This window comes from Triplophysa dalaica, chromosome 8, assembly GCF_015846415.1.
Source record: "Triplophysa dalaica isolate WHDGS20190420 chromosome 8, ASM1584641v1, whole genome shotgun sequence".
NCBI classification, from domain to species: Eukaryota; Metazoa; Chordata; class Actinopteri; order Cypriniformes; family Nemacheilidae; genus Triplophysa; species Triplophysa dalaica.
Window position 1 is genome coordinate 22,727,570 of NC_079549.1, and position 14,023 is coordinate 22,741,592.

At 37.9% G+C, this 14,023-nt stretch overlaps 1 protein-coding gene across 3 annotated transcripts in view; it reads right to left on the reverse strand.

Annotated features, from left to right (window-relative positions):
* Positions 1–460: 460 nt before the first annotated feature.
* Positions 461–14,023, reverse strand: part of slc4a3 (solute carrier family 4 member 3) — a 52,369-nt gene continuing 38,806 nt past the window's right edge. For all 3 annotated transcript variants that reach the window (XM_056754218.1, XM_056754219.1, XM_056754220.1), the window contains exons 11-23: positions 13,222–13,324; positions 12,848–13,032; positions 11,446–11,668; positions 11,124–11,342; positions 10,892–11,040; positions 10,544–10,738; positions 9,414–9,629; positions 8,869–8,958; positions 8,486–8,652; positions 8,133–8,386; positions 6,993–7,162; positions 6,242–6,415; positions 461–5,661 (exon numbers count right to left, since the gene is read on the reverse strand). In XM_056754218.1, coding sequence (XP_056610196.1) covers positions 5,584–5,661; positions 6,242–6,415; positions 6,993–7,162; positions 8,133–8,386; positions 8,486–8,652; positions 8,869–8,958; positions 9,414–9,629; positions 10,544–10,738; positions 10,892–11,040; positions 11,124–11,342; positions 11,446–11,668; positions 12,848–13,032; positions 13,222–13,324 — 2,223 coding nt within the window. In that variant the 3' untranslated portion in view covers positions 461–5,583. The remainder of the gene's footprint in view (positions 5,662–6,241; positions 6,416–6,992; positions 7,163–8,132; positions 8,387–8,485; positions 8,653–8,868; positions 8,959–9,413; positions 9,630–10,543; positions 10,739–10,891; positions 11,041–11,123; positions 11,343–11,445; positions 11,669–12,847; positions 13,033–13,221; positions 13,325–14,023) is intronic.

The window sequence follows — 14,023 nt, forward strand, 5'->3', positions numbered from 1 at the left end:
ATGAAGAAAATGTCCATCTTCGATTCAACCAAATAATCAATTTTATTATGTTTTAAAAGTACTTGTTCTGAATTTTGCAATATAATTCATTTTATTTCGAGGACATTTGAGCAATGATTTAAATGCACTTTTTTATTTGGTCATTAAGTTGCTTCATGACTTGTGACTTGCGATAGACCCCTATATCAAACGGGACCATCGGCCATCACTTTTTATTTATTTATAAATGTTGTGACTTAAATTCAGCAATCTTCTGAATATTTTATGTGCTGTGCTTAATATGTCATATATTGTCCCAGCACTACTTGTGAGTATTACTGTTCTTTGAAAATAATGTACTGTTCAAAAAATTCAGAGCAAATACCATGAAGTATGAACGTAAAACGTCTGAAAATGTTTGTAATGACAGACAGCGGCCACTATGTAAATCATTTACTCAACACACACAATGCAACGACACTTGAAACACATAATAAATATTTATTTTGAGACAAAAAAATAACAATTTGTTTGACAATGCTCTTAAAACCATTTTTCTTTTTACACAATAGTAGTTATTACTGCTATTAAAATATCCACAACATCATCGTATTTCCAGTATTGCTAATGCTAAAGTAATACATTTTATAACATATACGAACTCGAAATGTTTTCGTATTTTCGGACAAACTACACTTCTTATTTATAACCAGGCAACAGAGGCCTAGAGGCCTTTCTGAAAATGATCCAAACGTAAAACCATTAACCCACTATGTCAAATAAAACTCAAGGAATTATGATTCTTTTTTATCATCCTTATTTGTCTTAAGGAGCTAAACGTGTAATCTAGTGTTCATCCTATCTCCATCTAAAAGTATAAAGAGAAAAATGAAATTCACATTGCTTGTATTAACATGTGAGAGAGGTAAACGTTTTCTTTTACAACCGCTCTATATTTTCAACCAAATCGAATCTTTCGTCTCTTCGTGTTAAAATGTTTCGTGTCAGAACTGCTGAATGTTGGGTAATAATATATTAATAAAATCTGCAACTACATCTGATTGTCATTTTCTGTGTCATTAAAAAAAAAAAATGGCATACAGCTGACACACAGCATTAGACAAAACTAAATAAAATGACAAAAAACAAAAGAATGACGGTTCAGGCATAATGGCAAACAGTAGTATTTCCATAAGAACGGGTGGGTGGTCTGCACAACTAGGGTGGCATCACCTACCAAAATTCAGACGTCTCACCCCTGCACCAGTAATACCATTTCCCTTTCATTTCATGGCTCCGACATCTAAAAACCACAAACCGGAAATGGCAGTCTAGAAGTGCTCACATAATAACCCAACATCCATGCAAAATGTGTTTTTCTTTTCACACAACCCGACAATGACAAAGGTGCTTATGTCTCCGAGCTCTCCGCACACGTCTGTACTTCAATTGCACAGAGGTTCTAATGTGTGTGTTCAAAAAGTCTTTCTGTGTGGAACACAAAAGAGGATATTTTGAGAAATGACACCATGGTTTTGTGTTCATACAATGGAAGTCAATGGGGCCAGTGTTGTTTGGTGATCAACGTCCTTCCAAATGATCTTCTTTTGTATTCCGCAGAAAAATAAAGTCTTAGGAGGTGACGTGAGGTGTGAAGAAATTATGACAGAACTGTTATTTTTAGGTGAACTTTCTCTAAAAATGTAGGAGTGAAGACAAAATATTGGATTGGCAATGGCTGAAGAAGCTGAATGTAAAACATTTTTCAGTATTGAATGCATTCGTCACTACCATAAATAACCCAACCGTTTACGTACAAAATGGGATTAAGCGCTTATGAGAGGAGTTACAACTACATTTTGCTGGACTGGGTACACTGCAAATTCTGTTTTTCTCCATGTTCTTACGCCAAACCTGTCTCTGGGTGTATATCAACCAGACACAAATTCAAGAAACTGCATCCAGATGTTCCAACAAGACATCATGTACAATATCACTACATTATATACATTCAGCACGAGACAAACTACGCAATCAATATCAGTTTGTTGTGCTTTAGGGACTAATGGTACTTATCTTAAATGACAGCCTTAATCCATTTAAAAAATGGTGTATGCTAATAAATAAAAGCATGAACTGTTAAACATAGAAATAAATCAGCAGTTATGAGGCCAAGCACTGCAGGGTTATGATTCATATTGCAAAACGGGGCGTTTCATGAGCTGCCACATGCAGGGAACCATTAAATCACTTGACCAGATCTTTAGTCCCAGGACTCAAAGTAACAGTTAGCAATCATACTGTACATAGTAAGAGGATGGTCAGGCATCAAAGCTGTGCGTCAATGATTTATCCAAACAAAAGGGTTAAGAAGTCGATAACTCTGTGACAGAAGTGGGTTTGACTGGCCAAACACTCCCAGGTAAATTATGCAAATAAATAAAAGATGCCTAGCCCTTTGAATAAGCGTAAATTGGGGCTGTCACAATATCAGATTTTCACTCTATGATTATCATGGCTATAATAATTCAGATGCATGGTGAAATTGAGAATTTCTTAAAAATCTGTCACATTCGTCTTATTTTATTTAGTTATCTTACTTTTGGCAAATGAATCACACTTAAAGTATACGAGTGTAGGGCGGCAGAGTGTGTCTGTAACTATTGTGGTTCTTAAGGCAAAATGTTAAATTACAATATGATCTAGAGATGCACCGATATATCGGCCAATAATCGGTATCGTCCTGTTGAGGAAAATTAGCTTTTAATCGGGCCGATAAAAATGATTGGCTGATATATCAGTGCACTCTAGATAATATTGTGATTCTACTGTTTAAAAATAGCCGATGATCATTTCAGGGCCGATATATCCTGTCAATCAAAAGTGGAAAGGATGCAATGAATTTCTGCTCGAAACATCACCAGTTTGGTGTTCGAAATTATAAGTCACTATATCAATTAATAACATTCATTAAAGTTGAATGTGTATGTTAACCAAACCATAGACAACCACAAATCAAATACAGTAAATAGCGCAAACGACCGATCTGTGCAACTTAGCATTTCTGGTTGCAGTAATATTTTACAGTGGGGGATTGTGAACACATTTTTATCTGACCAAAACGCCTCTCCAATTTTTCCAGTTGCTTAGACTGTTTACTTAAAAAAAGAGTGTGAATATTATTGGCAGTGCAAAAAACTCCTGTAATAAACAGATAAAGCACCAATGATGATCTATTCTCTCTTTCTCTCTCTCTCAATATATACAGTAAATAACTCCTTTAAGCAGCAGCTATGAGAGATAGTAAAGAGAAATCACACAGGAGGTCTCTTTACTATATCAATCTTTAGGACATCAACAAGACTTGAAGGAGATCTAATGGAGACTTGCTCCAGATCTTTCTTCCGAGACCCTAAAGTAATCTCACATGGGTCTCATCAAGCGCCACCGATGATTATTATTTCTTATAACTCCTGCACGTGTATCTTTTTAATCATTTCTATGGGAAACATCAAAGATTTCAACATAAAATCAATATCAGGTCATATCTCTTTCTAAATTGTTTCCAATGTTTCATTTTTCACGATTTGACAGTGCACATAATGCCCCCAAAAATTCTGTGCTCTGTAAACTAGGTTGCTGTTTCTTCTCAACTTCACGTGAAAGAACACCGAGTACTTCATTATAAGATCAACTTTTGAGCATGAGACCCCTCCTCTGAGAATCAAACATCTGTTGCGTTCACATCTGATAAACCTGGCGAGTGAGTTTCACACACGGAATACTTTATCAATCATAGCAATTCTGTCTCCATCCAACTTTACCTCTCCGATCGAACCCTGAAGACAAACACTGAAGGAAAAACATTACAACCAATAATCGTCTGTCGTCCATTTACCCTTCTGGCGTCTGTATCGAGGTTACACTTCTGAATACATCTACTCCCTTATATTAGGTGCTTCAAGGAACCCAAAATCTCTCATTACATCAGGACCCGGCTGAAAGCGGCACTTAAGGGTCGTGCCAAACGTCAGAGAAGCACAACAGATATTGCGATATTGCACAATTCTCCATTTTTTCAAAAGGGTAACAAAGAGCAAAAGAAAACATGTGGAATGTGTGTTTGTGATGAAATGAGCTAGTCCTTGCGTGACCGGCTTCAGAAGTTCAACAAATCCGCCACACGCACGGACAGCGCGGTATTTACAGTCCAAAGGTCCAAGGTTTCGTCAGAGCTCCAAACATGACGTAATGGAGCAATACTTTCTGTTATGACATCAGACTAATACAAGATTGAATTAAACGTGTCACAGTTTGTGTAATGTGAAAACACAAAAGGTGAGAAAGAGATGCATTCTGTTTCTAAACTTCTTATTTCACAAAGAAAGAAATACAAAAAAATCTGCAAACCCCCTGTCGTCCCAATGGAGTTTCAAACTCGGTCCCGTCCCAAACAGAGAAATGTTTTAAAAGCGCCACAGTGTGCAATTTATGATTGGCTTTAAGATTGGGACTGAAGAGACATTTTTAAGTAAATCACTTCATGCACAAATTGGAAATGGGACTTGATGAACATTTTACAGGAAAATTGCCTGTCCAACAATTTGGCAGCAAGTTTCATTGGAGTCAAAGTGCCTATGAGTGGTGAGTGAATCCATATTCACTGGCAGTTTAACAGCCTTTGGACTATCATTGATTCAGAACGTTCTTATTTATGCACACAACAAAATCCTTGTTTCTATGGCTTTAACCTATTTTCAACATTGTGCAGCATAACAGCAAAGGTATTAAAACACACATGCGCCCACCAACACACATACACTCAAAATTTAGATTATAATAATAACATAGTTGGGCAATGATTCTATATATCAACTAAAATAAATGTTTTCATCGGAAGCACGCGTCTGGCCAGAAGTCTGTTTAGTTATCTGTCTGGCTAGAGATACAACAATTTGTACTAAATTAAAACTACTCAACAGTTATAGATCATTGCCTGCTACCGGAAGTTAAATTTGGGCCACATAACGTTCGTTTATCGTCTCTATACTGAACAGAAATCATTTGAGCAACTTATCATAAATAAATCCTTTGGAGTAACCTCCCTAAAAAAATAAAAATAGAATAAAAACCTTATTTCTTTAACAATCTGAAATAAAAACAAAACATAGTATTTTTAGGGAGCTGAATCAAGCTTTAAAATCTGTTACATATGCAGTTACTAACATTAACTCTCTCTCTCCAAACCCTCAGAGTCATGTTTGCAAATCCAACCCCTCAAAATGGCACATCGCAAGCATCTCAGTGCCCAAACTGCAGCATCCAAAGGTTTCACTTGCCGTCACAGACACAGGTGGGATATCGCAAGATATTTTCTGTGTGCTATTCCATAAAACAATCAGATGAATTACTAACAGCACCAACAACACAGCAAAAGGATGAAAATTAAATCAGAAAAATCCAAACCGTATTTAGACTGGATGATCACAAATGTTTAAACACACAAGAAACAATGGTGGAAGAGGGCAGTGCAGGTCTTTACACCTCCGGACAGTATTGAGTATTCGGTGGCCCGTGTCATTGAGGAGTTGAGCTGTTCTGTGTCTAGACGAGCATGTGGATTTCATTGTATTCATCACGACCATCTTCATCAAAATTAGGCGTGTCTTCATCAGCATCCAGCTGCAAAATAAACCACATCCTTTTAACTCAATAGAATGATAATAAAAACAACAGTTTGAAAACAAACGCTCCAGCGAATGAAACCGTCTGAATCTAATTTAAATGTATCGAATTTTTTAAGTTAAAATTGTTAGAATTCTTTCAATTGCAATTCAGTATACAGCACACGCATACACGCTTATAATAATAATAATTTATTTGGACCATATTTCTCTATCCTATATTTGTTATATATATATATAGATAACGTCTATATTGTAAACTAACGGTACTGTTTAGCGTGTTGAAAAAAGTTTATATGCTCTCCTCATTGCATATTTGGATAAAGGCGTCTCCCAAATAAATTAATGTAATTTATCTAATTTATTGAATTGCAATTCAGCAAATGCCACTTCCTGTCATTCCAACCAACATCATTCCTCATTGCAGCTACAGATTATTAGTTTTATCAAAACATTTACTGGGATTAATGCAAAGGTTGTAGGTTTGAATTCCAGGGAAAATAAACCTTGAATGGACTGGAAGTCGTTTTGGATTCAATCATCTACCAAACGCAAACATGAGAATGTTGAGATCATACCGCGGCGAGCTCTCTCTCCTCAAAGATTCTGGTCAGGATGAGTCTTCTCAGAGGGACGGTCATGATCAGGATGAAGGGAAAGGCCAGAGACGCTACAGTCGACTTCACCACCCACAGTAGGACGATACACAGCAACTGAATGATGGTGAACATGTTCATACGCCACGTCTTCACCTGTATGTGACATGAATGAGGCTTTGAATTACAGTGAGACCGAGACAGCCAGATTGTTGGTTTTGCGCTAAAACAATTGCAGATATGTTAAAACATGTTTCAGAAGCGCTAGAATAACTGTGTGCACTTCAGCTGGCATGAACTCCAGAAAGTTTGTGTAAAACCTGATGTGCCGCTGTGACAATCTTGTCTTGTGTGCTTCCATGGATGCAGAAAACATTAAGACAGCTGAATTTACATGCTCACAACTAGTGCAGAGTTATTTTTTCATCACAACGTAAGTTTAAAATCCTATACATTTATTTCAGGTTTAACATGGATCCTAAGAAACATGTCAACAATGCAATTCGCATCCAATTCAGCAAGGTTCATATATAACTTTTTGAGGTTTCGTGTGCAAAAAATGTGATAAAAGAAGCGTACAAAAGACAATGTGCGCCACCTGGTGGACGCATCCGAAGCATTTCATTAAAATTCTGGTAGCAAAAATACTGGTAGCATATATTGTGTGGAGATCAAACACAGATGTATCCTTGAATACCATTATTACTACCTCAAACGACTGGGATGCGGTTACCTTGGTAACAAAGGTGTGGTCAGGATGATGTTTAGCAGGCGTCACCATCAGCGTGATTCTCTCATAAAGCTGGATACCAGTAAGAGACGTGACGCCCATGTACAGAAATATACCAAACAGCACAGCCAGAGGAATGTGACGCAGCACATCAGTCATAACTATAGACAAACCTGAATGCAGGAGACAGAAAAGACTGAAAGTTACTGAAAGGATTCCTGATCAAAGAATTGTATTTTATTCTATTCTATTCCAAATATTCAAATGAAACTAAAACAACTAAGACATGACCCCAAAAAGTATTTAGATATTTTGTAACACTTTTAACAAGTAAGTATGAATTTCATTGACACTATTACATTTTTAACTGCCTGGATAAGCCAAAAACAAGTGCTGTTAATAAATCTGTAACACCTTGTCTTCACCGGATGCGATGCGCGAAACAAGAGGCAATAGAATGAATTAGAACGATGCAACGCGACACATGGCTTGTTCTAGTAGGATTGTTGTGCCGCATCCGGTGTAGACACGTTGTACTTGTATACGTATACAATCCTATGACCTTGGCATTGCTAACAGAAATCACTTAAATGATATCTGATGAACTACAATGCTTTTTATAATATCATAATACATGGGCATAAAAGGCATAAAAGGATTAAAACATAAAAGGATTTTTGACGTGCCAATTTTTATTATTATTTATTATATTAATTATTTTAGTATTTGAAGTGTTTTGAGACAAAATATTTGCATTTCTCTGAGTTTTGGTAAGTCATCATCTAATATTATTGTTTAATAATTTTGTCTTCTTAAATTAACGAAATGAACAAACTTATTTTTCCTGAAAATCGCATACAACTAAAATAAATTAACTTCAGCATACTCTACAACTTGTTTTTGTTTTTTTATTCAATACCGTCATTGGTATTATTGGTCGCACTATTGGTATTTGCATGTAATATTATTGTTGCTGATTCTGAAACCTAGCCAGTGATCTTGACACAGAGAACGGTGGAGTTCTTTAGTGTAATTTCATTTTAAACCAAAGCTTCATCAGTTTACTACTAAACTTACTGGTTTGAAAAGTTAGAATTTAACAAACGCTAATGAGATATTAATCTTGTAAATTGGATTTCTTACCTACTAGCACAGCCACACACATTCCCGTCACCCTTTGCTCTTTGACCTCCTGGATCATGGGCTTTTCTCCAGGGGCCGTAGCTTTACTCATGACTGTCAGAGCGTTCACGTGAGTCACGGAGCGTACGGTAGCGGCGGTCAGCCATGGCAGACCGAACAGCGGACAGAAAGCTCCTAAAATCACGATGAGCAGGAGGTCCAAATGAAAGCCTGAACCCTTCACCAAACGCCGCTCCTTCTTGCTCACCATCAGGCTTTATAGGACGATACACATTGCACATCTAGTTATTACAATATTTAGTCTAAGGGAACGTTTGACAATGGCAATGTCAGCTCACACGCGCTATACTCACGTGGTGATCTGAGTCTCCATAAAAATGAGGATAAAAACAAGCAGGGCCGGTATCACCGAGGCGCCCATCATCCAGATGGGGAAAGGCTGTTTATCTCCGAACGGGCTAATAAACCAGCCTCGCTTGTCCGGAGACGTGACCGAGAATCCAGAGGGGACGTTCAGCTTCTGCAACCACAAGAAACACAAGCGCCTACATCCCAGAGATCCCAGGATTCATTGCTTCCGGCAGTCTGCCAAGTCAACCACACTGTAACTGTAACACAGGCTCGGAATAAACCTGCCTCCAATTAAAGCCGAGTACTTAATAAGTTGGCAGAGAAGTTCCTTTGTGTTAATATACTGCACGTGAGAGACATGGAGCGGGTTTAAGGGTGCGGTTACCTGCGTGTATGTGTCAGGGATGGAGATATCCACCACAACAGAGATCAGGATAGAGATCGGGATCCCAAAATCTCCAATGATTCTTCTGGCCTGAGAAAAGCAAAAAATATGAGCTTGAAACATTTCAGACGAATAATGAGTGCAGAAAATCTTTAGTAGTGTTTTGCTTTCCAGTGAAAATATATTTTTTATTAAAAAGTTGTTTGTTTTGTGTGGTTTATTCTTACAGCTATAAAAAAACGTTTTCCAATATTCTACACTATGTTAAATCTTACATTTCCGCATCTGGCAAAGACGTACATTTTATTAGCATGCGTGTTACCAGGGATCGAACCCTTAACCTTTGTGTTGCCGACACAATGCTCTACCACATCATCTACTATACAAGGACATCAATAAAGAGAGAATGAGAAAAAAGAATACTGATAAAAACTATGAGTTTTTTTTGGAGTGCATTATCCCCGTGAGCTTGACCAAGTCTCTGTTGTGAGAGATTATCAACCTCAATGGGACTTTCTAGTCAAATAAATCAAAGTGAAATGTACCTTTCCACCTAGGAACCTGCTATTCCTGAACTTTCTGAGAAAGAAGGCCACAAAGAAGGTTCCCATCATGAGCACCAGTGACAGCAGGGCTGTGTTGGGCTGGTTGAGAATGGGCTCCTCAAACACATCCACCTCCGAAGAAGAGATTCTGGGTGTGAAGGCATTCAATATGGAAGTGGTGGGATAGCTTTTCTGCAGAGGATGTTCTTGAAAGACCTGAGAATAAAAAAGAAATGCATGAACAGTAATATTTTATAACTTATAGGTTCACGTCGTGGCTGCATTACCACCTCGGGTGTAGATTAACTTTCAAATAATTGAACGGCCCTTTATCAATTATTCCTCTTATACTGTGGTTCCTACACCACAGGAAAATGGTCAAGTGTTTATTTTTAATGTTTGCCATGTTTTCGTCTTTAAAATGCTGATGATGGTAGGACTACTTTCGTGCGCATCTCATTTCAAGCGTCTGTTAAACTAGGCCCATAAAACGTTTGTCAACCAATCAGATTGAAGCATTCAACACCCCTTGGTATAAATATATACCTGGTTTGTTTTGATTTAAGCCATAATAACAAAAAATACACAATAAAAACATGATAACATAATAAAAAACATGGTTTTAAAAAAGTTGTTATCTTATTTTGGAACCAAACTCTTCATACATATATATATATATATATATATACACAGCTGCGGAAAAGATTTAAGAGACCATTCCTGAATATTATTTCAAATCAGCATTTCTAGGTGTATGGTGGTCATTCAGGTCCAGTGTCTGTTGATTTAAAAAAATAAACCTCAGGAGTAACATAAAGTCATCCAACAGCCATATGAAAGTTTTCCAAAATACATGTACCTAACAGACTAGTGTTGTATTGCTAAAAGTGGACATGACTTTTTTTTACAGTATTTGAGGTCTGAGAAATACAGAGAATCTTATCTGTTATTTTCACCTGTTTCTGCAGGTGAGATATTTGGGAGAAATAGCGTTAGCAGTTCACAAAACAAATAATTGTACCTAAACACATCTCTGGTTCTCGTGTCTGAAATGGTCTCTTAGTTTTTTCTGCGGCTGTAGCCTACTGTATATTCTTGCACATAGTGTCATATTGGTGTAAGCACTCTACCTTTATGAGCTTGGAGAAGGTTTCAAAGATAAAAATGAGGGAGATGAGGAAAGCAAAGATCTCCTGCGTGAAAGGAGAGATGTAGCGCACGAGGAAGCTCCCCTCAGCCGCCACTATCACCAGAACTATAAAGATGAGCCAGAACCCGATCCAGACTCGGCCCGTGAGATACTCAAAGCCCTGCGCCTGGCAGAACTGAAAACAAGACCGAATATCAGTTAAGCTAACTATGAAAAAACAACGCTTAAGGCATGAGATGCTCAAAAAGAAGTTTCTGTATCACACCGTTAAATTTTTCTACCAAAACATTTTTAACAAATACTACATGACCGTGAAAAGTAAAAGCACCTTATAAAAAGCTTCCTCAAAGACCAAAAGGGGTCCAGAAAAGCCAATAATGAGTAACGGCTGCCCCGCCAGCAAGGAAAACAGGACTCCCACCGTTGCCGTGGAGATGATGAGCTCAGAGACTCCCATCATGCCTTGCGTCTTCTCACCTACAGCATATAAAGCATGGTGTTGAACAAAACATTGAGAATAAGTCTTTAACTTAAGAGATCACACAATGTGTCTAGCTTGCCTAATAAACCTCCGAATGTGATGGTGGGCGAAAGAGCAGCGAAATAAATAAAAATGATAGCAGCGAGGCATTGTGTGTCGATGCCGTCCTTCAGGTCACTTATGTAGCGCGGGTAACGTCTCCGGATGTCGTGGATCAGACCGCCAAATGGAATCCCAGAGCGCTTGAGAGGGTCCACGTCAAACTGGTCCTCCTCCATTTGTTCGTCTGCACTCACATCTACAGAGTCGTATGCCACAAAACGAACACGTCAAGAAGAGCAAGAAGCATTAGGGATCAATATTTCAAATACCGTGACGTTGATTCTCACTGTGATGTTTACCTTTTGTCTCCTGCTCATTTCCTGTCACGGTACTGCCACATTTTTTATGCGTTCTCTCTCTGCGTTTGCGAAGCATCTGTTTCTGGAAGGAAGCCACGGTCTTCAGCAGGTCTTTTCCCTCGACGTCCGAGGGTGGAATCACAATACTGCAGTCTAAGAACTCATTGATGCCATTGAGCAGGTCCTGCCGGTCATCGGCAAAGTAAGCCACCTCATGAAAGTTCTGTGGAAGGATGAAACACATCTTTTAAATAGCAGATGTCGCAGTCCTGAAACTTCAAGTACCATCAGCCCGTCGTCCCATTGACGTACAAAAGTTTCATTTCATTATTAAAGGAATTCCTCACCAGAAAATCCAGAGTCTTATAAAATCACTTTGAGCTCCAAGCGTCCATTAGTAAAGTCATCCAAAATGTCTTCTGACGCAGAACAACAGATGTGTGAGAATACCATGAATATTTTTAGTAGGGCTGTTAACGCATTTTTTAGCGCACCAGTATTCAGTTCTCTTTCGTCATTGAATGAACAAAACCACTTAAGATTATGCCTGTGTTGTAGCATTTTCGGAAGCACAGACTTCAATGTGTTAAGACTAAATGACTTCTAAACTAATTTAGAAGTGTTTGAGAACTTCCTTCAATTGCTGTATATTTCCAAACATGATAGCTCTCAATTACTGTACTTCAATGTTGAACGGCTATAATTAATGTTAAAATAAATACATTTAATGGAGACAGTTGCAGTACTAATATCAGAATGTTGGCTTTAATTCATAAAATGATGCTGTCGAAGAAATCTGTTATTTCTACATTAATTTGGAGATTAAATGTGAAATTATAAGAATGTTAAAGTATATTTAAAAACATTAATGTTATGTGCGATCAATCTTGATTAATCACAGAAAAAATGTGATTAATCAGATTAATTTTTTTAATTGATTGACAGCATTCATTTTTGCATATTTAGTGAGATTGAAACTAAAACAAACACAAACTAAATTTAAATATGGTTGTAAATTGGTTCCGACATGTCTCGTGACTAGTTTTGATATTTTGGCACAAGGCACATTAGCCGATGTAATTTAGATATTGAGGTGTCTTACGGTTTTAATATCACTACATAAACACAAACTATTAATAGTTTTTCACAGCTCCTTTTCACTGCAGAAGACATTCTTTACCGATTGGGTGTGTGTGTTTTTAGAGATTCAACAAATTGGCATCTGTAGATGGACATAAAGTGTCATATTTTTATAAAATAAAATCTATTTTGGTGTTCAGCTGATAATGATGCTTGAATTCAAATCTTTTGGTGAACTTTTCCCTAAATCTCACTTCTTGTCTTCTAGGCCTTTGTTGGCCTCAATACCCACAAACCCCTGTGACTGATATTGTGTATGAACCTTATCAGACATGAGGGTGGAGAAGGAGCGTCCAATCTCGTGGTAGTCCATATTGGTCTGTGTAGGACCCAGCAGCACAAAGATGAATCGAACGGGGACGGGGACTTCCAGAACAGACTCCAGCAGGACGGCTTCGTTCAGCCGGACAAACGCCATCGCAGGCTTCTCCAGGAACTCCACGCAACCTAAAAACACATTTGAACTGCTGTAAAACTCAAGAGCAGCGGGGGACCCACTGTAAATACATCACAAATCATAAAGTATTCATCTAACTGAGCTGACAGAGGCATTACTGGAAACTTTAAAACGATGAATCAGCATCATCTCTGGACCTGGAAACAACAAACGCTGGAACAAAGCACTTCTTAGCTTACCCACTAAGACCACGGTGGCCTCGGCATCCTTGGGAATCTTTGCCAGGAGTTTTAGAGATCTGGCAGCGGCGTGAGACTCAGCTGGAACTGGGTGGAGGTTTTTCTTTTGTCGACAGGAGAAAGTTGTTAGTGCTATTTTAACATCTCACATCGGCCTAAAGCTTTGACAGATAGCGCATGCATAGCTTCGCTCGCTCCATGACTGTGTCAGATTTTGGGGGTTCAAGATGTTTTCATGAATTTTACTGTTATGACCCACTGTTTTGTATCACAGAGCCTGAATGTAAATCGACGGATCCAGGTGACAGTCAAAACCAAATGGTAAATCACTTATTTAACGCAGTACGTCTTTACTTTATACATTGACTGTTTTGAACTTGCCAACATTTTAAGCCATAGGGAACAGTCAACGTCTCACAGCTAATGTATGAAGAGTTTAACTAGAAGCACCTGTAAAGTCATTATAAAGTCTAATCCGACACAAGTGGAAGAACAGCTTGACATGATCCAAACATTAACACAACCAGACCCAGACGCAATCTGCAGACGCATTTACTGCAGAATAAACTACGATCAAATATGTTAAACGCAGCTGAGAGTACTTCAAACTCACTGATATACAGCCAACATTTCTAGCCAAAATATTTAAAATATATTTATTATGTGTTTTGAGGCTGTAATACAACTTTTGCCTCTTGATTGCCACCTCTGTTTAAAACATAAAATTGATGGTTACTTATATCTTTCCATGTTAAAGTCAATTGATGTCAAACCTATGCATATTTGTAGCTGAAACTAAACT